The following is a 23,443-nucleotide window of genomic DNA, read 5'->3' on the forward strand; positions in this document are numbered from 1 at the left end:
TGCTTCTCTCCCCTGTTGTCTTCTGGTGTGTATGCGAGCAAGTTGGCGGGCTTCCTCCGCGTTTCGGACAAATTCCTCGGCGTGTGGCGAGAGCGTCCGGTCGTCGGCAGCGCATGGAAACATAGCATCCGTCATTGTGTGCACATCACGCCCACACACAAGGCGAAATGGCGTAAAGTGAGTTGTTTCCTGTACGGCCGTATTGCACGCGAAAGTCACGTATGGGAGGATCTCGTCCCAAGTCTTATGCTGGACGTCTGCGTACATTGCGAGCATACCCGCTGTAGTATTGTTGAGTCGCTCGGTGAGCCCATTTGACTGTGCAGGTGGTAGGCAGTAGTTTTGCGGTTGCTGGTGTGACTCGGCTTGAATACCCCGTGCATGAGATTGGCTGTGAAAGCCGTTCCTCGATCTGTGATCTCGTAGGACGGGGCGCCGTGTCGAAAAACAATGCGGTGCATGAAGAACTGCGCGATTTCAGGCTATGTGACACGTAGCACAGCCTTGCCCAAGCAACCACAGATATCCGTAGTATGTCATAGCTAGATCATAATGTCCTGCGCCGAGATCGGACGTTCGTCGGACATACGAACGCAATCCGGATTCTGATATCCTTATCCGTACGTCCGTCGAAGGTACGGACAGTGTCCACTTTTGCATATCCGCATGAAAGACGAGGTGTATGTCCGAAGGATGTAAGGCCGAGTATTTTCCCAGGCCATGAGAATGGCCGTTTGTTTTTTTTAACAGAAAATTCGCGCTTCTCTTGTATGTGTAGTGAGTACACGATGCAGTTTGCTTCTCTAACCGCGAAAGACTTATTTCGAAAATCTACTTCCAAGAAATCATTTGCATCAGTTGGAGGGTTTGACGCGAGGACGTTTGTAAATTGGCGCAATTCCACTCCTACCTGCAGTGCAAGAGCCGCCGACAAGTTAAATTAATTCAAGGGGAGCAGCAGGTGTTGCACAATTTTGCAGCAACTCAATTACTATGTTTATATCTATAAAACATCTACAAATTATTGAAATTGTGTGACATACATGCCCACCGCTTTGTTTGCTAAACCTGCAATTGAAACCATTCGTAAAATTCAATACTCCCGCGTATTCCGTTATCATCCTCATCATACACGGCAGTTCGGTGTCAGTCCACTAAAATACATCAGTACGGCTCCGTAGCGCCGTTGTTGATTTGTTGCGTAGTGTTGTGCTGCTTTATAGCTGTTATTATAATGCGTGGCTTTGTTCGGTCTTGTGGCCAGATTGCGCTGTCATCCTGATAGCCCTCCAAACTGAGACATGTGACATTTACGTCACCTTTCCAAGTGTGCTTATATCGCACCATTCCTTGAACAAACGCTTTTCGTTACCGGACCGCCGCCCTGCCAACATGGTGGCAGCAGTGCCCAGTTGAAATGCCGACGACACCACCCCCGCAACGACGCTGCCGGTACCATCTACACTACTGCCGGCGCCGAAGCCCCTCGATACGTTAGATGACGCCTGACTTGCCTGGAAAACGCCGAAGAGTGAGTTTGAACTATTTTCCACTGCTACTCAGTAGCTGCAATTTTTTCCCTTCGCTCAGTTGACTAAAGTGGTAGGTGTGGATCTGTTTCACTACGGTGGCCGGGAATTTGCCGTTATGGTCAACTTCTATTCTTTTTTTATAACGGTCACCATGTGGCTAGACCGTTCAGTGGGCTCAGTTACCTTTGTAATGAGGCCTTGATGCTCCATGCGCTGTAGTTCCATGAGTACTTTGTCTTGCAGCGCCATGGGAACCCTCCTAGCCGGCACGACGGTTCCCACGCTGCCTGGTTTCAGCTTCATTGAGTACTCCACGCCTTTCAGTTGTCCGAGTCCACTGAAAACATCTGCGAAAGGTGGGGCTGGGGGATATAGTTCTTCAGTTTCCACTTTCTTTATGCAGTACATCAATCCCGGCCGTTCTGCGACTGTCCCGCTGAGCGTGACTGCAACGTCTTGGTCAACGACGAAAAATTGTTCTTCGCAATTTCTATTATTAACGCTAAGGAGAAGTCTTACTTTTGCTTGTGATGTGGCCCTATGACCGAAGAACGCCGTTAAAGTCACGTTGCATGCTTGCTTCGGTTCATCAGATAGCCTCGCCAGTTCCTGCTGTGCGATAACGCAACAGTTTGCCCCTGTGTCCAACTTGCATGATAACGGTTGACCTTCAATGTAAACTGTTGCCGTCCGTCTATCGGCTGCGAGCGAGTTGATCGTTAGTCCCGCAAGAAAAAAATCCTTTGTTTCTACCTGCACCTCGCGCAGCTGTTTTCCTTGTCGGCTAGCGGCTTGTTTGGTGCCAAGTGCTTTGCAGACCTGGGCAAAATGGTTCGTTGCCCCGCAGTTCTTGCAATTTTTTCCCTTCGCTGGACAGTTTCCACCCCGGTGCATCTGGTAGCCGCACCTGCTGCACATTTTCCATTCAGCGGCAACAGAGTTCACTGTCGTAGTGTGTGCTCCCCCGGTTGCTGCGCTTATCTCTTGGAAGTGCTCCGTTCCTTGCTGTTCAATACGGAAAATTTCTACCGCCTTTTGGTAAGTAGGGTTTTCAGCCAACAGTTTCCGCTGCAACGGCTTGTTTCTAACACCCAGTACGATACGGCTGCGTAGCATGCGGTCTTCCAGAAGTTCGAATTCACAGTTCTTGGCCAAAAGTTTCAACTCAATCAGCCAGTCATTAAATGATTGGCCTTCTTTCTGGTCCCTTGAACCAAAGCGGAATTCATGAAGAGTCAAGTTGCTTGCTGGCTTGTAGTAGTCTTCAAACTTTTTTTTCAACACTTCGATAACATTTTTGTCCTCTTGTGCCTCAAACTTGAAAGTGCTGTATACTTTTCTGCCTTCTTTGCCTATGCTCACCAGAAACGTTGCTGCCTGAACATCGCTCGGCTGTTTAATCAAGTGAAAAAAAATGCACTTTCCCACAGACTGAGGTTCATTACTTGGGACACATCCTCACGACACAAGGTCTGCGCATCGACCCAGAGCGTGTACAGGCCATCCTGGAAATACCGGAGCCTAAAACCAGTAAGCAACTGCAAATTTTTGTCGGCACAGCCAGCTTTGTACAGCGTTTCATTCCCAACATGTTCGTCTTGACCGAACCGCTTAGAGAACTACTGCGAAAAGATAACGCATGAGTTTGGACCGAAAAACAGGCCAGTTTAAAGCACTGCGACAGATACTGATAACAGTGCCAGTTCTCTCCTACTTCGACCCAAAGAAGGCAGTCGCGCTTTCTGTCGACGCCAGCCGGTCGGGCGTAGGGGCCGTTTTGATGCAAGATGACCAGCCCGTAGCCTTCTCGTCGAGATCGCTCACAGAAGCGCAGCAACGCTATGCGCAGATAAAGAAACGCTTGCAATTGTTCATGGATGCACAAAGTTCTATGATTACATTTTTGGTCAGGCAGATGTGGTCGCCAAAACAGATCACCGGCCTTTGATATCCATATTCAGTAAACCCCTATATCAGTGTCCGCTCCGTTTGCAGCGCATGCGCCTCAGCTTGCAACGCTACGCAAACCGGGTGAAGAGCTACTTCTAGCCGACGCCTTATCGTGGTTTTCTAGCAAAATTGCACCGGAAGAATAAACTGAGCAGTTTCAAGTGAATGTTCTTGATTACGTTGCAGCGTCAGAAGAACGCTTGAAAACCCTGCGTGCCGCTACAAACGAGGATCCCATACTTGTGATTATCCGTAAATACGCAGCAACGGCACGGCCGGACAACAAACAGGCAGTCCCCGAGCCGGCAAGACCCTACTGGACTTGCAGGGAAGAAGTTCACGCGCAAGACGGGCTAGTCTTCCGCAGCAACAAGATAATTATACCAAAGTCGAAACGAGAAGAGGTGATGCAGCTCCTTCACGCAGCACATGCTGGAGAAGACAAGATGAAGGCAAGGGCCAGCAGCGTAATGTTTTGGCCCAGCATGTCCGCAGATATCAAGCAGTTTTGCAAAACCTGCAAGGTATGACAAACGCACCAGGCGCGAAAGCAGACAATGCCTCTTTTGAGCCATGGCGTTCCGAACCTACCATGGGAAACGGTAGGTGTGTATCCGTTTCACTACGGTGGCCGGGAATTTGCCTTTATGGTCGACTTTTATTCTTTTTTCTTCGATGTCCGAGAGCTTCGCCACCCCACAGCTAATGCGCTCAAGAGTTGGTGCGCACAGGTTTTTTCTGTGAATGGGCTGCCACAGAATCTGCACAGTGACAGTGGACCACCCTTCAGTAGCACCGAGTTCAAAGAATTTTTCACAAAGCTAGACATTGTGCATATCACGTCAAGCCCGTACAACCCGCGTTCCAATAGCATGACAGAAAGGGCAGTGCAGGAGGCAAAGAAGCTGCTAAAGAAGTGCTCCCTCCGTACACCAGATTTTAAAACTGCCTTGCTTGAGTTGCGTAATACTCCCCGAGATCCTGTTCTTAGGTCTCCTGCACAGAGGCTGATAGAACGGCAGACACGGACCCTGCTGACGGTACCAACAAAGCACCTGGAACCGGAACGATCCCCAGCAAGGATGTTTACGACCGCCTTCAGGCAATCCGCAAGCAACAAAAGAGATACTACGACCGCGGAGCCAGGAACCTGCCCCCACTGACGGCCGGACAACATGTCACAACATAAGACACTCTCCAGAGTATCTGGACACCAGGTATGGTTCTAAGGCCAGCGGAGACGCCCAGGTCTTTGATCTTGAAGTCTGAAGACGGCCGTGAGATCCGTCGAATACGAGAGCACCTGCGGGAGGCAGTACCCCAATCTGAGCCGGAATCAACCTCATCGCGCACTTCCGAAGGCGACGACCTCCAGACTGGACAAAAGTTACGCAGAAGTACAAGACCACGTCGCCAAACCTGTCGATACCCGTTTCCAGATGAAACTTCAAGACATTCTCAACAGTAAAGGGGAGATGTGGCCAGATTGCGTTGTCATCCTGATAGCCCTCCGAACTGAGACACGTGATATTTACGTCACCTTTCTAAGTGTACTTATATCGCACCCTTCCTTAATAAACGCTTTTCGTTACCGGACCGCCGCCCTGCCTACAGGTCTGTGGACGAAAGTAATGTCTAACCTAAGCAATTCGAAACATGCGGGAAGCGCCGGAAGCTATTCTGGAACGCTAGAATGCCGTACTGCGCCGACCTTGGTTTAAAGAAGGCTTAGTGTGATTGTCTACGAAGATCTGTAGAGTACACTGCTTGGAACTTGCTTCTAGGACAATGCAGCATGCTCATATAACATTCGTTCGCAGGAGAGTGGGAGCAGTAAGCGCGAGGCGATGGCTTCCACAAGTGTGCTGTTCTCACGCTTTCGGGAGCCTACACCACACAGCTACGAGAGCCCTGAACACGCGCGGCTAATTCCCACTCCTCTGCAAAGTTTTGGGACAGAGTGTTTTCGCATCTTGTTAATTTTAAAGGCATCGCTAGGTTCGCTGTTCCTATATGAAGAGTGCCAATGCGCGAAAGGCAGAACATAAGGAGTTCGTGTAGTTTGCAGTGGTTCATAACGGAAGCTTTGCGGCTTTCTGTGCACAGTCGCGTATAGTGTTGCGCAGGTTAGTGGCTTAAGCCCGTGCATTGATGGTTGTAATACAAAACCATAAGAGCAAATGAAGTACACAAACATTGCTAAATATGCTGTGGAAAAGTGAGAGATGTCATTGCCTTATACATATTGAGGTGTTTGTTAAAGTGTGTATACATTGTCTGCTGTACTTGCAGCACTAAACACTTTTATTAATTTGTTCCAATGTTTTTACTTAGGCTACTGCATTTTGTCATTTGTTTTACATGACTGATGTTTGTCGCTTTTGTTTGAGAAATCCCGTGGGTGGGAATGTTATGGATGGTGTCCCAAGCTTCTCACATTTGAAGAGTCAGATTTAAGAAATTTTACGAATATAACTCATTGCTCTGGTGATGCAACATCAGCCACAATAGAATATGCCTATGCATCAAATTTTTTCGTTTTATTGCATCTCGAGGAGTGAAAAAAGCGCGCATGCGCCATATTTGCGAATATTGGTGAAAGATCTTCCAACGAACGTACTCAACTGGACGCCCGTCGGCGGAGAAACGTACAACTTTGGCCTCCTATCGGACGGCCGATGGACGTCCAACGGCTGTTTGTGGATGTTCAGCGAACGTCCAGAACTTCCGCAATGGACCTCCGTCAGCCATCCGAAGAATATCGGTGGTTGCTTGGGTGGTTTCCGCATAGCATGTCAGGTAGTCTGTCGCGACAATTATCCACTTATTGCCGGCCGACGATACAGGGATTGGCCCCAGAAGATCCATGCCGCCTCGGTGCAACTGGTTGGAGCAAACCCGCCGGCTTGAGAGGAGGTGACTTGCGGTGCTGGCATTCACGGCAACCTCGGACGTTGCGGCGGATGGTGGCAGCAAGTTGTGGACAATAATAGACCTTGCGAACTCGAGAAAAGGTATGTGTTGTCGGGATCGGGTTGGATAGCGTTGGCACTCACAACGTGGCAGAGAAACTTGAGTTGTTCGAAGCCGAAGCGGCATTTTTAGCGCTTCAGCGTTAAATTGGCCAACCGCAGAACATCTAATACAGTCCGCAGGCAATCAAGATGTTCGTCAAAGGCTTCAGAGAACACTACCACGTCATCCAGTTAAGCTAAACATGTTTGCCTCTTAAGGCCAGTGAAGACTGTATCCATCATTTGCTGAAACGTCGCCGACGCTGAACAGATACCGAAGGACAAAACCTAAAATTCATATAGACCATCGGGAGTAATGCAGGCAGTTTTTTCCCGGCCCCGTTCATCAACCTCAATCTGCCAGTAGTCGCTCTTTAAACCAATCGAGGAAAAATATTTGGCGCAGCGAAGTCGGTCGAGCGAGTCGTCTATGCGGGGCAGTGGGCATACGTCCTTTCTAGTTATTGTGTTCAACTTCCGATAATCGACGCAAAAGCGCAGCGTTCGATCCATCCTGACCAAAACGACAGGCTACGACCACGAACTCTGAGATGGTTGCATAATGCCGTCATTGAGCATCTCGGTCCTTCACTTGTGTTTGAATGGCCTCTCGTTCTTTAGATGAAATACGGTGCGGTTGTTGTCGTATGGAGCGGGCATTGTCACAAGGGATGATGCGGTGTTCCGTAATGACTGTCTGTTGAACTTTCGAAATAGACGCGTAGAAGCGAGGCTGTATATTGATGTAGTAAAGTACGTAGAGCGTGGTGTTGAACCTGTGACAGCCCTGAGTTGATGTCAGTGCGATCGAGAAATGTTCTGAGATCCCAAGGCTGTGCACGTAAAGCATTCAGAAATACCAGCTAATCTGCCGGCGAACACAATCGCTGTGGCGCGGAAGAGGTGCCGAGGCTCGGGTGTGAAATTGGTAACCAGTAGTTCGGACCTACCATTACGTTGGTTGACGAGGGTTCGGGTCGAAAAAATGCCGTGCGTCATCAAAAGTGAAACATTGTCCTTTGCGACTGCTGTCCCGTCACGGAGCCCATCGTAGTCGACAGTGACAAAAATTAGCTGTGGCTTAGCTCTGGTTAAGCCTGAGTGATTGCGAAACCAATAGCTCCCTGGCTGCGCTTGGCTCTGCTGGTGGTTTGGCATGGCTTCGCCTTTTGTTCAACTACAGGATTTACTCTGGGCACAACACGGTTTCTACTGTTTGTTTATTCCAATGAACACGCTTTGGTGGTCCGTAAAGTAGTGACTCTTGGTCTGAACACTGGTAATTACATAGTCGTCATTATATCGCTCTGCACTACTCATAGCCGATTCTTCGGCATTCAGAGTGTCCATGAAACTACTCTCGCTCACTGAACTTGAAGAACGCCGCCGGGCTCGCCATTCTGCGGCATAGCCGCGTTGCTTAGCCAAGCGCTCTTGCCTTTCTTCATCGGACTCCTCGATCGGCACGGCGCCGGCGTTTGCGCGCAGCACGTCACACCAGCGACGCCTTGTACAACTCCTCAAGACATGACTAAGCGGAGCGCGTCTGCGGCACCCCGTTTATCCTCTCCTAGCGAGCGCCCTCACGCTGCGGGCCGAGGAGGCCGTCACCTGGTAGCCGCCACGCCGAGCGAAGGAACGAAAGCCGAAGAGACGAGTTGGGGCCCCTGATCTCCCCTGGTCGTGACGTCACGCTGTCACGTGGTCGTGCGCCGCAGCTGCGCCGGAGCGAAGGAACGACCTCCACAGACGGCAGAAAAGTGCTAGCAGTATTGCTTTCGCAATAAAAACACTTGAGCGTGGCGGGATCAGAACACTCTCGGAGGAAATTCGAAGGGCGGAGCGGCATGAACGAGTGCCAGAAGTGTCATAGGCGTTGTCTCTAGTAACTGTGACTGTGCGCCGCCGGGGATCGATAATGGCTCCATTCTCACGGAGGAAGTCAACACCGAGGATCAGGTCACGAGAACAATCACGGAGAACTAGGCAGCTGACAATGAATGTAGAGTTGTGGATCTGGACTTGAGCTGTACACTGGTCAAGCGGAGTGACGATGTGGCCGCCAGCCGTGCGGATCTGCGTGGCAGACTATGGTGTCGCAACTTTTTTCTAAGAGCTGCAAATTTGCCGCTTAAAATTGAAAAATATTCAGGGGGCACTTTGTTGACCTAAAGTGCGGTGAGGCGAAAGCCTTAAGCGCAGTGTTGCTGATTGTGTCACTGATTTGTGGCTAAGATGTTAAGCTTCGCCTCTAAAAGTGGAACGCGACAGTTCTTGCAACGCTGCCAGGAAGTCCACAGAACGTCATCGCCCATTTGGCTATACGCCTTGCTCGACGGTAAATTGGTATTTGAGGAAAGGAAATGTATCTCTCTCGCATATCTCGGTGGACACCTGAACATCGCCGTAAGGGAAGGGAGGAAGATGGGAGTGAACGAAGATGCTGTATTAGCTATACGCGCCTTTGTTCATTCCAAACCATCGAACTGGCATGGCGGAGTGGTTAGGGTGCTCGTCTCGGCATGCAGTGATTAATTAGCGTTAGTTAAGGTACAGGCGGAGTGCACAGTCCCACATGCCACTTCTTAACTACGACTAATTACCAATTACTCATTTAGTCATTAAGTCCAATGATATAATCATGGAATTCCTCTATATAATGTTCCGATATCTTTCGATTGCACCCGATTAAGTATCGATTGGCTATTGATTGGCATATGCCCATATAAGGCATGCATCCGAAACGCGGACACATTTGCTAACGCGCCTTGGTCACGACAGTATGAGGCATTAAAGGCTTTCGCCTTAAAAATCAGCTCCGGTGTCCAGTAGCGCGCTAATGCTCTGGCCGTCAATGAGCACAGGTAAGTGGAGTGAAAACGGGTCCTCATGTTCAGAACCTGTCGTTGTTGTCACCGTCCTGCCAGCCGATGACTGCGTCGTAGGAGGGTGACGGTAGCGTGTCGAGTTCTAGCGACCCCGCTAGTCGTTAGTTTTCCCGGCGAGGGCTCGGCGACCGTCCTTGCGCCGGTCGTGAGAAGTGCTGGCTTGCCGGTGATGGCGACGGTCAGCCAGGTGACGGCGTTCATGACTGCAATCGTTCAGAGGTTGGTAGGCGCTGCAGGGCCACATGCTCTTCAATCACGCGGGGTCGTTGACCAAATGGAGGTCTGGCACGTCGACGGGGAAACCCTGCAGGCCGAGCTCACGATATGGGCACTGGCAGATTTAAAGAGATGACCGGGCTACACACAGTGGAAGCACAAACGCCTTCGGTCGGTGCCACGCCAGACGTCTGCCTTACGCAGAGGTATATATGTATCAGCAGCACGAACACTACACAGGAAATAAGGAGAAGATAGTGCAGAGCGCTCTGTGCTATCTTCTCCTTCTTCTTCCTGTGTTGTGTTCGCGCTGCTGATACATATGGATCGCAACCAACTAGCCCGCAGATGGCGTTATTTGCGCAGAGGTGTTCGATCATTCGGCAAGTACCGAGCCGGCTGCACGGAAGGTAGCGGGACGCGATGGTCGGAAACAAATGACGCAGACGCTGTGGCAGGGCGTCGTAGAGCGTCAGCGCATGTCGGGCGATGGAAGTCATTCCGGAAGGGCTGAGGTTTGTCACCCAGCAACGGAGGTCTGATCACTTTTTGCTGCACCTCCTCGCGGATGACGCTAGACAGCCGACCGCTGGTTGCGACGCACCGCAAATGCTCTGGAGCTCTTCACGAACAATAGAGCGGAACATGTTTCAGAGGAGGTCAGGGTTCTGTTGGGAAGGTCATTCCAGTCTTCAAAAAAGGTAAACGATCTTCACCACTAAACTATAGGCCAATTTCATTAACCAGTGTTTGTTGTAAAATCATGGAGCACATAATTTATTCGCATACTGCCCGGTTCTTATCATCGAATAACTTCTTCACCCTAACCAACACGGCTTCCGTAAAGGCCTCTCCTGTGACACCCAACTTGTTCTCTTTCTTCATGATATACATGCATGCCTCGATCGTAACATTCCCACGGATTTCATATTTCTAGATTTTGAAAAAGCATTTGATAAAGTCCCCCATAGGCGCCTAACACATAAGCTCTCACGCCTAAATCTGCATCCCTTGGTTCTGGATTGGATTCGAGCTTTCTTAACTGACCGCTATCAATTCGTCCACGCTAATTCACACTCGTCATCCCTCTCTTCTGTCTTGTCTGGCGTTCCCCAGGGCACCGTATTAGGACCGCTTCTATTTCTAATCTACATAAATGATTTACCGTCTAACATCAGGTCTAATGTTCGATTATTTGCTGATGATTGTGTTCTCTACCGCCCAATTACTGATCACACTGACATCACCATCCTTCAGGAAGATCTTGTTCGTATCGAGGATTGGTGCCGCACTTGGCTTATGTCACTAAATAGTACTAAAACGTCCCTTCTTTCTTTCCATCGCCGTCGCAACCACCAGGATAATACTTACATTATGAACACTATTCCTATCATATCAGTTGACTCCTACAAGTACCTTGGCATCCACTTAAGTAAAGATTTAACCTGGTCCCATCACATTCATGTTACAAATTCAGCAAACCAAGTTCTCGGGTACTTACGGCGTAACTTATCATTAGCTCCCCGTTCCATAAAACTTCTTGCTTACTTAACTTTTATACGCCCTAAACTTGAGTTTGCATGTGCAGCGTATGATCCTTTCAATGCTAACCTTATCACTATGTTCGAATCTGTCCAGAACCGTGTTGTCAGATTTATTTGGTCTGACTACTCTTATCACACCAGTGTTTCTGCATTAAAATCCCAGCTCAGTCTTCCCACACTAGCCTGCCGTCGCAAAATCGCCCGTCTTTCCTTGTATCACAAATTTTTTCACACCTTTAACCACGATGCACCCCGTATCACACGCGCTCATCGGATATCCCGTAACTCCCACCCAAACGCTGTCTACCCCGAGAAATCTCGTACTGTAACATATCAGCAGTCTTTCTTTCTTAGAACAGCCAACGACTGGAATGACCTTCCATCCGAGGTGGCGACCATCATCAATCCAGTCCTTTTCAAATCCGCCATCGAAGATCATCTGTGTCCAAAATAATAGAATTTTGTCAGCCCACCCCTCATGTAATGTCCTTCTGGACCTTTGAGGAATAATGAATAAATAATGAATAAATAAATGCCAGGAAGGACTCTGTGGCTGAAGCATCAAGTACTAGCCTGTCGTATACGGTGGAACACTGCTAAAGGACCTGCACCATTGTAACCGCGTCTCCGTCGAAAACTCGGCGACAGAATCGGGGGGGGGGGGGGGGGGGTGCGCACGTGGTCAGCGAAAAACTGTTCTTTAACTCCGCGCATTAAGTGGCTTAGCTTTTTTGCTTCCGACATAGCTTGGTCAGCTCGCCGGAAGAGCCGCTTCATGTCTTCGACGTACATGGTGACAGTCTCATTCGGCCTCTGTATGAGGGTCTGCAGAGCTCGCTCAGCTTGTTCGCGACGATCTGTGCTGGTGTATCTCTCGAGTAGTCGAAGGCGAAACTCACACCATGGTGTCAGAACTTTACGGTTCCCACACATACTACGTACGAGCGCTGTCTTCCGGGCTGAAGAAGACATACCGCAGCTTTGCGGCGTCGTCCCACTGACTGAACGAGGCAGCGCGTTCAAACTGCATGAGCGGGTCTTGCACGTCCTCAAGCTGACTGCCGTGCAAGGGCTTTGGTACTCGTGGGTTCTGGAGGGTGTAGTAATTAGTACCTTACATGGCTGGTCGTGGGGCAGGCGCCGAGGTAGAATTCAATGGCCCGTGCTCAGGTGTTAGTCCTATAGGTTGCGGCGACTGACGCGATGAACTGGTGAGTCGACCGACAGAGGCCCGATCGAGGTCTGCGGTGCGAGGAGGAGTGTGTGACATAGGCCAGGGATGTACCCAGCTCACTCAACCAAAAATATGTTACGGAACCAAGGATCGAGACACCGTTCACCAGCAGCGTTTCCAGAAAATTGGTTGGTTGGTTGGCCTCAAATAAAATGGCAGATACCCACTTAGAGGGAGTGGCCAAGACACAGGTGGTGAACTGCTGGAAATAGGAGCATTTTTAGAGGAAAAGGAGTAGTAATAGTGTATAGGCTGACGGATTGGACGACGCAACAACAAGGGTCTTGTTAGCTGGAAGACCGAAGACGGGACGATAGCTCTATGTGCGAATTCGAATGCAACGCATGGAATAGTTCAATTTTGAACTGACTGAAAGAGAGAAAAAATAAAACAATGAAATAAATGTTTGAAAATCAGAAAAATAAATATAAGTAGAAAAAATAAGTAAACAAAATTAAAATCAGCATGGGAGCCGCTGTGTTTCTAGAGGAAAATTTTGAACAGCACAGCGCGCACTCTTGTTGCTTCGTCCAAGCGAGGAAGCGCCAAAGGAAAGAACAACCGCAGTGGACTCAGGCAGACTCAGCTTGTGAAACGGAATTTTTCATAGGCGCCTCCTCAAAGAAGGGAAGCGGCGGCAGAACAGCAAGTAGTGATCCACCGTCTCAAGCTCGGCACAAAATGGGCACAGTGGAGAAACCAGCAGACTAGATCTGTGAAGGTAGACATTTAGCAGAGGAATTCGGCATCGCAAACGCGTGAAAGGGACCTCCAGTCTGCGCGAGCGCCAGTCTTTGCTACTCCAATAATGCAGAAGATGCTGATATTCGGGAGATGAAGTAAGCGCTGAGGCTGAAAATTCCTGAAATAATGTGTAACTGCGAAACCTCATCGCAGCTGTATATGCGCAGGCTGGCACGACAGCGATTATTGGGACGCAGAGAGAGGCCCTTCCTAAGGAATCGGCAGCCTCATTTAAGTGAATGCCCATGTTCCTCGGTGCCCAAAGCAAACGCACCGAATTTAGATGGAGCGGGATCAGCTGCTTAAAGAGCCATAATAACCGAGTCTCAGTGGCTGATGATAACGTAGAGCAAATAGATAGAGAGTCAATCATAAACTTGACTTATGAAACGGAAGGATCTAATTTACGTAAGGCTAGAAGTACTGCAAATAATTCGGCTGGATAAATTAGAGTGAAGTCAGGAAGACGGAGTGGGAAGGTCCATCCCATTGTAGGGGAAAAAATGCCTACGCCTGCCTTTTCACGATCCTGCGAGGCATCGGTCGCATTGAGAGTATGAAAAGAAAAGGACCTTAGGTGGTCCCGCAACAAACCGTGAAGGAGAGGAAAGGGCTGCAGCGTTGCATTCGATTGCAAAATGTCATCAAATGCAATCTTGACTGAAGGAGAGATGTTATACACTCGATGGATACCTGTGAAATGAATGTTTAAAGGATCAAGGAGAGACTGCACGAAACATATCTGCGCAGTATGCAAACGAGACCAGGCGGCATTTAAAAAGACTGCAGGTTGACTAAGAAATATTACACTGGAAATGTGAAGAGGAAAGTCGTGCACATTTGTTTGGACGGTGCAAAAACTTTAAAGGCGAAATCCACCTAATAAAGATGGAATTCGCGCCTCAAGGTGCCGGACAACATTAGATACATATAAACAGGGGCGCAACGCCTCACGCTCCAAAAGCACAAGAGGGCGAAGTTTATAGGCAGGAGCCCCTGATAATAAAACACATCCGAACTCCAAAACTGGGCGGACATACATATTATAGATCAGCAGGAATGTGTGCCTTCTATTGCCTGACCTAGAGCTGCAAAACCTACGCAGGATGCCAATGACCCGAACTCCTTTTGCAGAAACTTGCGAAATGTGTGCCCGCCAGGAAAGAGTAGTCGTATATCACTCCAAGATGCTTCACTGTTTGAACTAGAGGAATATTATGATTTCTATAAGCAACGCAGATATTTACAGAATGAGAAACCGGGAAGACCGACAAGGCGTATTTGTTCATTCACATTGAGGGAGAGGTGAAAACTTCCTAACCAATTGTCAAAAAAAGAACACTGAGGTAATTCTGCAAGATTTGATAAAGAGAGTGAAAATCACTTGCTGAAGCAAAAATGTGTTGTTATCATCAGCGTACACGTAAGTTGTCACATTATGAATGCACTTAATTGAGCTTAGAAAGACGTTAAAAAGAACAGGGGAAAGGACTGACCCTTGCGGCACACCTGTCTGTCGAAATTTCCTAGAAGAAACACCGTTTCGGAAGCAATAAAATTCTCTTTTTCTCAAGAAAACAGAGAACCAGGCTACCAAATAGTTTGCGAAATTAAGGTCCTGTAATCTGTGTAACAGCGTCGAGTACTAAGCACTAAGCACTAAACAGTTTGCCGTGCTTGTCACTGGATATCAGTAAGGCTTACGACAGCGTCGAGTACTCGATACGACGAAGCAGGACCCGTTCCACCAATTTCACTGAACTCAAAGTTAATGAAATCCGGCGTATGTTGTCTGAAGTGAAACCCTCCCCTTGTTTTTTAAGTAGTGGAACTATTTCCGCAAGACGCCACTGATGGGGTACCCAAGGACCTTTAATGAAATGGTTAACTAGAGCCAATAGGTCTTCACAGGATTCATTAAACAAAAATTTAATAATAGATGTTGTGACCTTATCTGGGCAAGGAGCCACGGGGGATAGGCGCAGAACAATTTGCCTAGTTACCTCAATGAAACCACTTGAGATGCATGTGAATGCAGCTGGAGATCGAAGTACAGATGTACTCGTAAACCGACGTTCTAGGCCGCACGCAATTCCCTCTAAGGCCTTAGAGATTTCAGAAGGAGACTGAACGAGGAATTCAATGTTGACTGCCGGTGGAATCAGTTTCCTTCTCCTCATAAAATTAAAGCCTGTTTATTTCCTGCCTGAGAAAGAAAATCATAATGACTTGTAACATAGTCCTCCTTCGCGCGGGAGACAGTGCGCTTAAATGTTGCTGCGACATACTTATCCAACCAATTTTTTGGGGATTGATTTATAAGAAGTTTCTTCCAGGCTACTTTCCGCCGTCTATAGGCACGAGTGCACTCAGCATTTCGCCAATTATTGGTGATTGTATCCTTAGTTCCAGTGACAATCAATTCAGACTCTTGCCTTGCGCGTTCCAACACTGAGCATAGGTGAGTAGCTTTGCATTCGGAAGTTGTCGCGGTGTTTCAGTCTGAATTAATTGTGAGAGCTGATTTGAGGGTGTCTTTAAAGCGACTGTAGTTTATGAAGGAGCGCTGTTGTCGTTCGGAAAGAGTTAATTTACACGCAAGCTTGAAACTAATCAGTAGATTATCACTGTCTGTCGCGCATTCAACAGCCACCGAAGACGTGAGAGGCTCCTGGGGAGGAAAAAGTTAAGTCTAACGCAGAGCGGCATTGACCACGTACAAAAGTAAGGATTCCTGAATTGCTGCAGACTATGTTGTTGTCGCAAACCAAATCAAATAGTCTAAAGCCGAAGCAATCTGTTTTAAACCCCCACGTCACGTGGTGCGAATTGAAATCCACGACTAATAAAACCTGAGATCGGCTACTAGAAATGCGTGAGTCAAGAGGCCGAGTGTCACGCACACCTGAAGGGAAATATGCATTAGCTACAGTAAAGGGCTGTTGACCTGGGATATTGAGATAACCGCTAGTGTTTCACATTGATTTTCCGCATACTGAAAAGAAATGGAGGTCCTGTGACAAAACTTTGAAGAAATCAGCACTAACAACCCTTCCCCTCAGGGCGCGAGCCAACCTTCACCTCCTCGTCTTTTAAGGCGAAAGCCTTTAATGGCTCATAATGTCCGTTAACAAAGGGTGTCACACGCGTTTATCTAGGGAACTAAACAAGATAGAAGAAAACCATTGGTGGCTTCAGATAGAGGAGAAAGTAATGAACCTAGAAGCCATGTTTGATGAGTGTAGATTAATTAATTAATTAATTATAGGCAAAAACTTTGAAATTGTGTCCAAATGGTGCGGACGTCAATATAGCCACGGGACCGGTGTAACGTCGCATCTACCGGAAGTCGTCACGGCACAGCGAAAATTATCATAGAAAATTATAATAGAAAAACGTCGTCGGATTTGTGCATGAAAAATTTGGTAATTAAGCGTAATTAACACTTAATATCCCCGAAAGATATATAATTAGGGTATGAATATAGCCACAGTAACGGTGTGACGTCACATCCACCGGAAGTCGTCATGGCATAGTGTCTTCGGCTGGCTTTCGCCTCTCAAAGTTGCCAAAGTGTCCTCGAAATTTTATGCTGCCCGGGGTCACCTGGTGGCAATACAGAAGAACGACATGTATACGACTGTCTGAAGTGGCGGTGCTCGGCTTGCTGTATGCGCCATACGGCCGCTTGATGACGTCACCCTATTTTTCTTGCCACCGCTGGGCTTTTCTGTACCATCTGTTAGTACACAAACATGCACACGCATGGCACGCACACGCACACACATTCAAAACTCCGCCGGCATTTCCGTTAATGGGACTAGTAATGCTTTCGAACTAAAAAGCCGCCGCACCAACTTGGCTGCATTCACGATGCCATATTACACTATCGTCGCCCGATATGTGTTCATAAACTACTCATTACTCTTTGTTCTTTTGGGGATATGCTTAGTGCTAATGTGAATCAGCAGGAATATTGTGCGGAACTCTAATTAGCTGCCGGCGGAAGGTGCGCTCACATAAGGACTGCTGATTATGTGCTGGGAGAAAAGGAACCTAATCCACAGCGTTCACATGATAATATTTAAACTAACGAGTATGGCTTATTGAAGAATGTCAAAGCAATGTGATTTCAGATACTACTTGGTGCGCAACACAATATCTGTCGATCAGAGTTCAAAGCTGGCTCCATTTGAATACCTGCAAATAGAAATCAAAGACGCTTACGCACCTCTGATGTGATGTCGTACGCAACTATGAAGGCTTTTGAGAGCTTCATCCATGCTGGGCACACTAACCGAAAGTCTTCATATGCTAGATTGTCCCACTGAAAGAAAAGATTAAAGAACAAAGTGATCAGAAAGGATATCACACATATTGACTAGCGAAATTCCCACACAGGACAGAGAAGGCGACAGAACACACGCTATACTTGCACGCTAGCTGCAAGTCTAGCGTGTGTTCTGTCGCCTTCTCTGTCCTGTGTTTGAATTTCGCTAGTCAATATGTATGATACCGACTACCAACTAGCCCAACTTAAAGCATTAGCGAGATCAGAAAGGATAGCCAGCCTCTGGTTAGATATTTTTTCGACTTTCGTAATGGTTTGGTTTGTTTATGGGGTTTAACGTCCCAAAGCGACTCAGGCTATATGAGAGACGCCGCAGTGAAGGTCTCCGAAAATTTCGACCACCTGGGGTTCTTTAGCGCGTAGTGACATCACACAGTACACGGGCCTCTAGAATTCTGCCTCCATCGAAATTCAACCGCCGCAGCCGGGATCGACCCCGTGTCTCTCGGGTCAGGAGCCGAGTGCCATAACACTGAGCCACCGCGGCGGCTCCGGTAACATGACTAAAACTGTATATTTTAACTAGCTTAAATTGCCACATACTGCTCCACGAGTCAATTATGGCAAGGAAGTATAACCGCAGCAAAGCGCGTTGTCGTGACAGCTATATCTCAATTAATGAACACTTACAATTACTAGCCCGATGTCCTCTCCGTCTAGAGTTACCGTCCCGATTCCCTGCAAGCAAAAACAAACAGTTGTCAGAAAAAGTTTAATAAGGCTACTTCTGAGGTAGATATTTGGCCTCTCGCTGCATTCATATGCTTTCAAGTGCGAGTAGTTTCGTGAAAAATCATTCGATGTCAGAAATATCGTGAATTAAACAGTTTTTCGACCTAAGTACACTAACACGACATTATCGTGTCTACGAGGAGCTGCTGCGCACATGTGGCCATCCCCATGTCTAAAAACGCACGACAACCCCTTGCTACGTGCAAATAGAATACAAGGAAATGCGCCAATGCGTGCTACTTTGGGCAGGAGGCGTATCAGTAGCTCCTTTAAAATTAGGAGGGACGCCCTACCGGTGCTTGAAAATAGTCGGTGTTAAAAACAGAGGCGCCACTGCTCACGCCGGAGAACTCGCTTGGAGGATACTTTGGTTTAAAAATACCAAGCGTGTTTTTTTTTGTCTCAAAATCATTCTCGCCTCTGGAAGAAATGCATTCCAATCCAGAAGCGCGAAGCGACTTCTTCCAATCTGTAGAAGGACTAAGGACGTGCGTTCAGCTTGACAACGGCACGAGCTGGCGTGGCCTTTTCACATTGCTCGCACCTGTATTACGCGTTCAAATTTCCCACGGCCTGGACATAAGCGCATTTTGATATTGGCGTCGCTCTATACCTCACACTTGTAAGCCTCACACGAAATGTTTTCTTATGAGCCGCACGTCCGGAATTATTAGAGCACGGAGCGCGCGTGAAATAGAAAATATGCAGAAATAAGTACTATTTCAGCTGGTTTTCTTTCCTTCTTTCTTTCTTTCTTTCTTTCTTTCTTTTTTTCTTTCTTTCTCTCTTTCTTTCTCTCTTTCTTTCTTTCTCTCTTTCTCTCTTTCTCTCTTTCTTTCTTTCTCTCTTTCTTTCTTTCTCTCTTTCTTCCTCTCTTTCTTTCTTTCTCTCTTTCTTTCTTTCTCTCTTTCTTTCTCTCTTTCTTCCTTTCTTTTTCTTTATTAGAGACAATTCGAGAACAGATTGCCTCGGGAGGCACAACAAAAGGCCCGAGAAGAGCCTGATATGACTATGCCAACCTGGCAGCATTCGCAGCAACGTAATGTGACATCATTTCACATCACTGAGACACATCATTCCGACATCATTCAGACACAATACAGTTCGTGATAACAAGAATAGTGGTAGCAATCAACTGTCTATATACAATGCCTAATTTTCAGGAAAGAAACAAAGGCAGGTTATATATCCGTAGGGAAAATATTACACATCAACACTATTTTTACAGTAGAGCCGCAGTTTTGTACTAAATGAAAATAAAGTAGAAACGATGCACTAGACTGATTGGATCAAGCAATAATTCCTAAGCTCGCACACTCTGAAAGAAATATTGCATTTGCTTGTTTTTTAAATCGTGTTGAAGAGACTTTATTCTGCAGCAGGCTCAGTATATTGCGGTATTCATTGAGGAGTTCTGGAATTAGTGATGTTAATCTGTGTAGACCACAATTTGTACGTCATTTGGCCTAAACTATTGCATTCTACCTTATTTCTTATCGGGTCTTCTTAACAGTATATTTTTCTTGAAATGACGTCCAGTTTATTTTTGCTGGTGCAGGGTTTTCAGTGATAGCCTAAGTTTAAATAACTGTTTCATCGGCAGAGTGGTATACGGGTGAAGTACGAAAAAATGTTTTCTATAAAAGAAACGTCGCCTACTGCCTGTAGCGCTCGCTTTTGTAAAGATAACAGTGTGTTTAGGTTTGTCTCAGTTATTGTTAACCGCACCACAGAGCACTATGTAAAACGTGAGTGAACAAGGATTGTATGCGGTTTCCGTCTGCTAGGCGTTTGGTTTCAGCGCGATCTACATGACATCATGTGGCGTCTTTACGCATTTCCGCTTTCAAATGTATAGTTCGCATGGTCCTCAAAATCCTATATGATTCGTGTCATTTCCATTTAAGCCTTACAGAAAACATTTCGAAATACTGGAGTGGTCATACTGAATCGTTTTCCAAGGCATACAGCCGCAACGCCGATTCAGAATCTATACAGGGGCTCCACTATGGGGCTAATGAGCTTGCAACAGGTGCTCAGGAGACCCATGAGCAAGTGTAGGTCTGCACCTCCTTTCCGTAGTCCTTAAAAGCTGCAAAAAGCCATTGATATTTTTAAAGGCATCAGTGGTAGGTAGCACTATGGCAAAGACTGCGACGCTTAACTAAACGAAAGATTTTTTTTTAATATTGCAACCAGCCTATGGAAAACTAGCCTGAATGTTGTTGCATGGCGTTTCACTTCTTTCGTTCCTTTTTTTTTCTTTTGTAGAAGACGGAGTGACGACGGATAAAGGAAGTCGATGGAGGTGGCGCTGGCCGCATAGCGTGCTACAAGGTCTCGTGACAAGAAAACCAGCCACAGAATGCATGCCGCAGGCTTAGTGCAACTTAGTATAGTATAGGCGGCAGCTTTCACATTGCATCCCGGCAAACACAAATTTCTAGGCTGAGACAGTATGTGCCTGGGCTACCACACTGCGTGAATCGCTTTTTATTGCACTGCGTTTTGTTGCTGGCGAAACGGTTTCTGCTTTCGCTGCTCGCATGATGTGGAGGCTCTCTCTTGTCTCTGTGAACGCTGTCGCGCTCTCGCTGACCGCCCGGAATACTAATGAAAGCTTCGCCTGATGTGTAAACCACTACTTTAGCTAACCTACATGACGCGCATGGTCGCTTCATCGCCCGATAGCACTTCGACGACCAGCGTGACCTTTGTCTGCAATTCTAAGTCGAAAGAGGAGTCGTTGAATTGGAAATGGAAAAGCAAGTGCTTTCTTGTGCAGCCATCATCAGGGTGGTGGTGGTGGTGGAAAACATTTATGTACAGGTATAATACAGGAGGTTATGCATGAGCTGACCAAGAGGGGGCCAGCCCTTACAAATACTAGGTGGAGGTCCCTAGTTCGGGACCCCAGTGGCATCGGCCGCCGCCCAGGCTCGCGCGACCAAGGCCCGTTGGGCCTGCAGGTCAGAGCAGCCGAGCAGGGTCGCCTCCCAGTCCTCCCGGGTTGGGTTGGGGTGAGGGGGGATAGCAGGGTTGGAGGGGCAGGCCCACACCATGTGGTAGATGTCCGAAGACTTCTCCGCACAGTGCGGACAGCTGCCCGAGAAAGAAGGGTCGAAGTGTTTCAGAGCTGCCGGGCACAGCAAAGTATTAGTATACAGGCGGAGCAGAAGCCGCTCCTCCGCCTTTGACAGACCTTTACACGGGCGGGGATAAAGACCATGGCCAGATTGATAGAGTAAAACGATGTCTTTGAAGGTGTAAGCTGGAATAAATTCGAGTTCCTGTTCGTCAGGGTCGGAGGGGAATGTCCGGTGAGAGAGCGCGCGGGCGGCGGCGTCAGCTTCCTCATTTCCCTCAAGGCCCATGTGAGCGGGAGCCCAAACGATACGCCGGTGCGCGGGGTCACCGGTGTAGACGCTATTTTGAAGAATGCGGTAGGCAAGATACGGTACCCAGCCCTGCTCGACGTTCCGACATGCCCCTCGCGAGTCGGAAATAATTGTTTTTGAATTGGAATCAGATGCAGCCAACGCAATGGCGACCTCCTCCGCGTGTGTTATGTCACGGGCTCGGAAAGTAAGGCCGTTCACTGTTTTGGATTGGTGGATGACTGCGGCTGTGTACCATCCCCCATGGTGGGGGCCTGAGGCATCCACGTAGAATACGCCGGGTTTCGATCCATAGTGGCGGGCCAGGGCTTCCGCCCGCGCCAGGCGCCGGCCATTATGGTCCTCACGGTTCATGTTCGCGGGAAGAGGGCGCACGTGGAGGGCGCATCTCCACTGGGATGGAATACGCACGCGCTCTTCCATGAGAGTGGTATGTGGGATGTGTAGTCGGGCAAGGAGGCGGCGACCCGACGATGTCTTCGAGAGATGTGCGTATTGGTTATTCAAGTTGGCTTCCCGGAGCTCTCGAAATGTGTTCACCATGCCTAGCCCCAGGAGGCGCTTGTTGGAGGTGGTCACGGGGAGGCCTAGAGCCCGCTTAATAATTTTGCGGAGGATGACTTCGAGTGAATCCTCGTCTTGCTTCCGCAGGTGGATATATGGAGTCGAAAATAGAATTCGACTGGTTACAAATGCATGCGCCAGCCGCAAGGCGTCCTTACATCGTAACCCCCCGCGCTTGTTAGAAACCCGGCGGACCAAGCGGCCCACCTGGTCCCCCACCTGACGGAGTTTGGCCAATGTTGTTTCTGACCGTCTGTCTTGATGTATAAAGAGCCCCAGTACCCGGACTTCGATATTTTCAGGGATTGGACCTGTCTCGAGAGACAATGAAATTTTGGCTGTGCACTTTGGTGAGGGGCGTATGTGCACAAATTCAGACTTTTGGGTGGAGCATTGGAGGCCGCAGCGGCGAGCATAACAGTCCACTATGGTCGCCGCCTCCTGCACGTTAGCCTCAATGTCTGCAAGGGAACCCTGCGTGGCCCACAGGGTGATGTCATCAGCATACAGCGCATGCTGCACACCGGCGACAGCGCCCAGCTGGGCCGGTAGGCGCATCATAGCCAAATTGAATAAGAGGGGAGAGAGCACCGCGCCCTGGGGTGTACCCCTGGTTCCTAAATGAAAAGGGCCATGTTCTTTATCCTGGATCCGAATGTAAGATTGTCTGTCGGTTAATAATTGCCGAATGTATTGAAAGGCATTTCTGCCGCAGTTAGTTTGAGAGAGGTGGGTGAGAATGATCTCGTGGGTAACGTTGTCGAATGCACCCTTCTTACTTCCATCCGCTTCAAGTTCTTACTTCCATCCACTGATATTGCCCGTACTACATGCTCTAATCAACCTTCATACCTACGCGAACCTCCTCCTTGAGCAGGATTCCTAAGCCGACGGTGCTGTCCTGTATTGTAATTGAAGCCCATTGTGGTAGTACAAATTTGAAAGCCAAGACAATATAAGCCACGAGACAAGCCAAGTCAAGAGAGAAAAGAGGAAAAAGAAGCGAGACGAAGAAGACAATCTAGTAGAAAGAAAGAAGAAATAAGAAGAGAAAACAAAGTGAGAAAATAGGAGCGGACGGGGAGAAGATGAGAGCGAATGAAGAGAATAAAAAGGAGAGAAAGTGGACAGACATTAATGCTCTTGCTTAATGTGTTAATAGTTTTGGCCTGATTTAATTAGTCTCATGTAGTTATATGCCTTTGTTCTTTCTTGAACATTCATTCGTCCTCGGTGACGTTAACGCAGAGGCGGCGGTCTCCATGAGAGGGTTATG

At 48.0% G+C, this 23,443-nt stretch overlaps 2 protein-coding genes across 2 annotated transcripts in view; both read right to left on the bottom strand.

Annotated features, from left to right (window-relative positions):
* The window catches only part of LOC149333781 (uncharacterized), a 170,926-nt gene that overhangs the window by 48,776 nt on the left and 98,707 nt on the right, over nucleotides 1-23,443 (bottom strand). Inside the window, exons 16-17 of the mRNA XM_089557801.1 lie at nucleotides 18,140-18,151; nucleotides 17,354-17,449 (exon numbers count right to left, since the gene is read on the bottom strand). Coding sequence (XP_089413927.1) covers nucleotides 17,354-17,449; nucleotides 18,140-18,151 — 108 coding nt within the window. The remainder of the gene's footprint in view (nucleotides 1-17,353; nucleotides 17,450-18,139; nucleotides 18,152-23,443) is intronic.
* Nucleotides 21,106-22,834, bottom strand: LOC149333782 (uncharacterized). Its single transcript, XM_089556111.1, has one exon. It carries the CDS (start codon nucleotides 22,726-22,728, stop codon nucleotides 21,106-21,108), a length of 1,623 nt encoding a protein of 540 aa, XP_089412237.1. The 5' UTR covers nucleotides 22,729-22,834.

The sequence above is a fragment of the Amblyomma mixtum genome, chromosome 8 (genome assembly GCF_055824585.1).
Source record: "Amblyomma mixtum isolate Tamu chromosome 8, ASM5582458v1, whole genome shotgun sequence".
NCBI lineage: Eukaryota > Metazoa > Arthropoda > Arachnida > Ixodida > Ixodidae > Amblyomma > Amblyomma mixtum.

Excerpts from the sequence above, each read along its gene's own strand:
- LOC149333782 (XM_089556111.1), bottom strand. The coding sequence starts at position 22,728 with ATGATGCGCCTACCGGCCCAGCTGGGCGCTGTCGCCGGTGTGCAGCAT.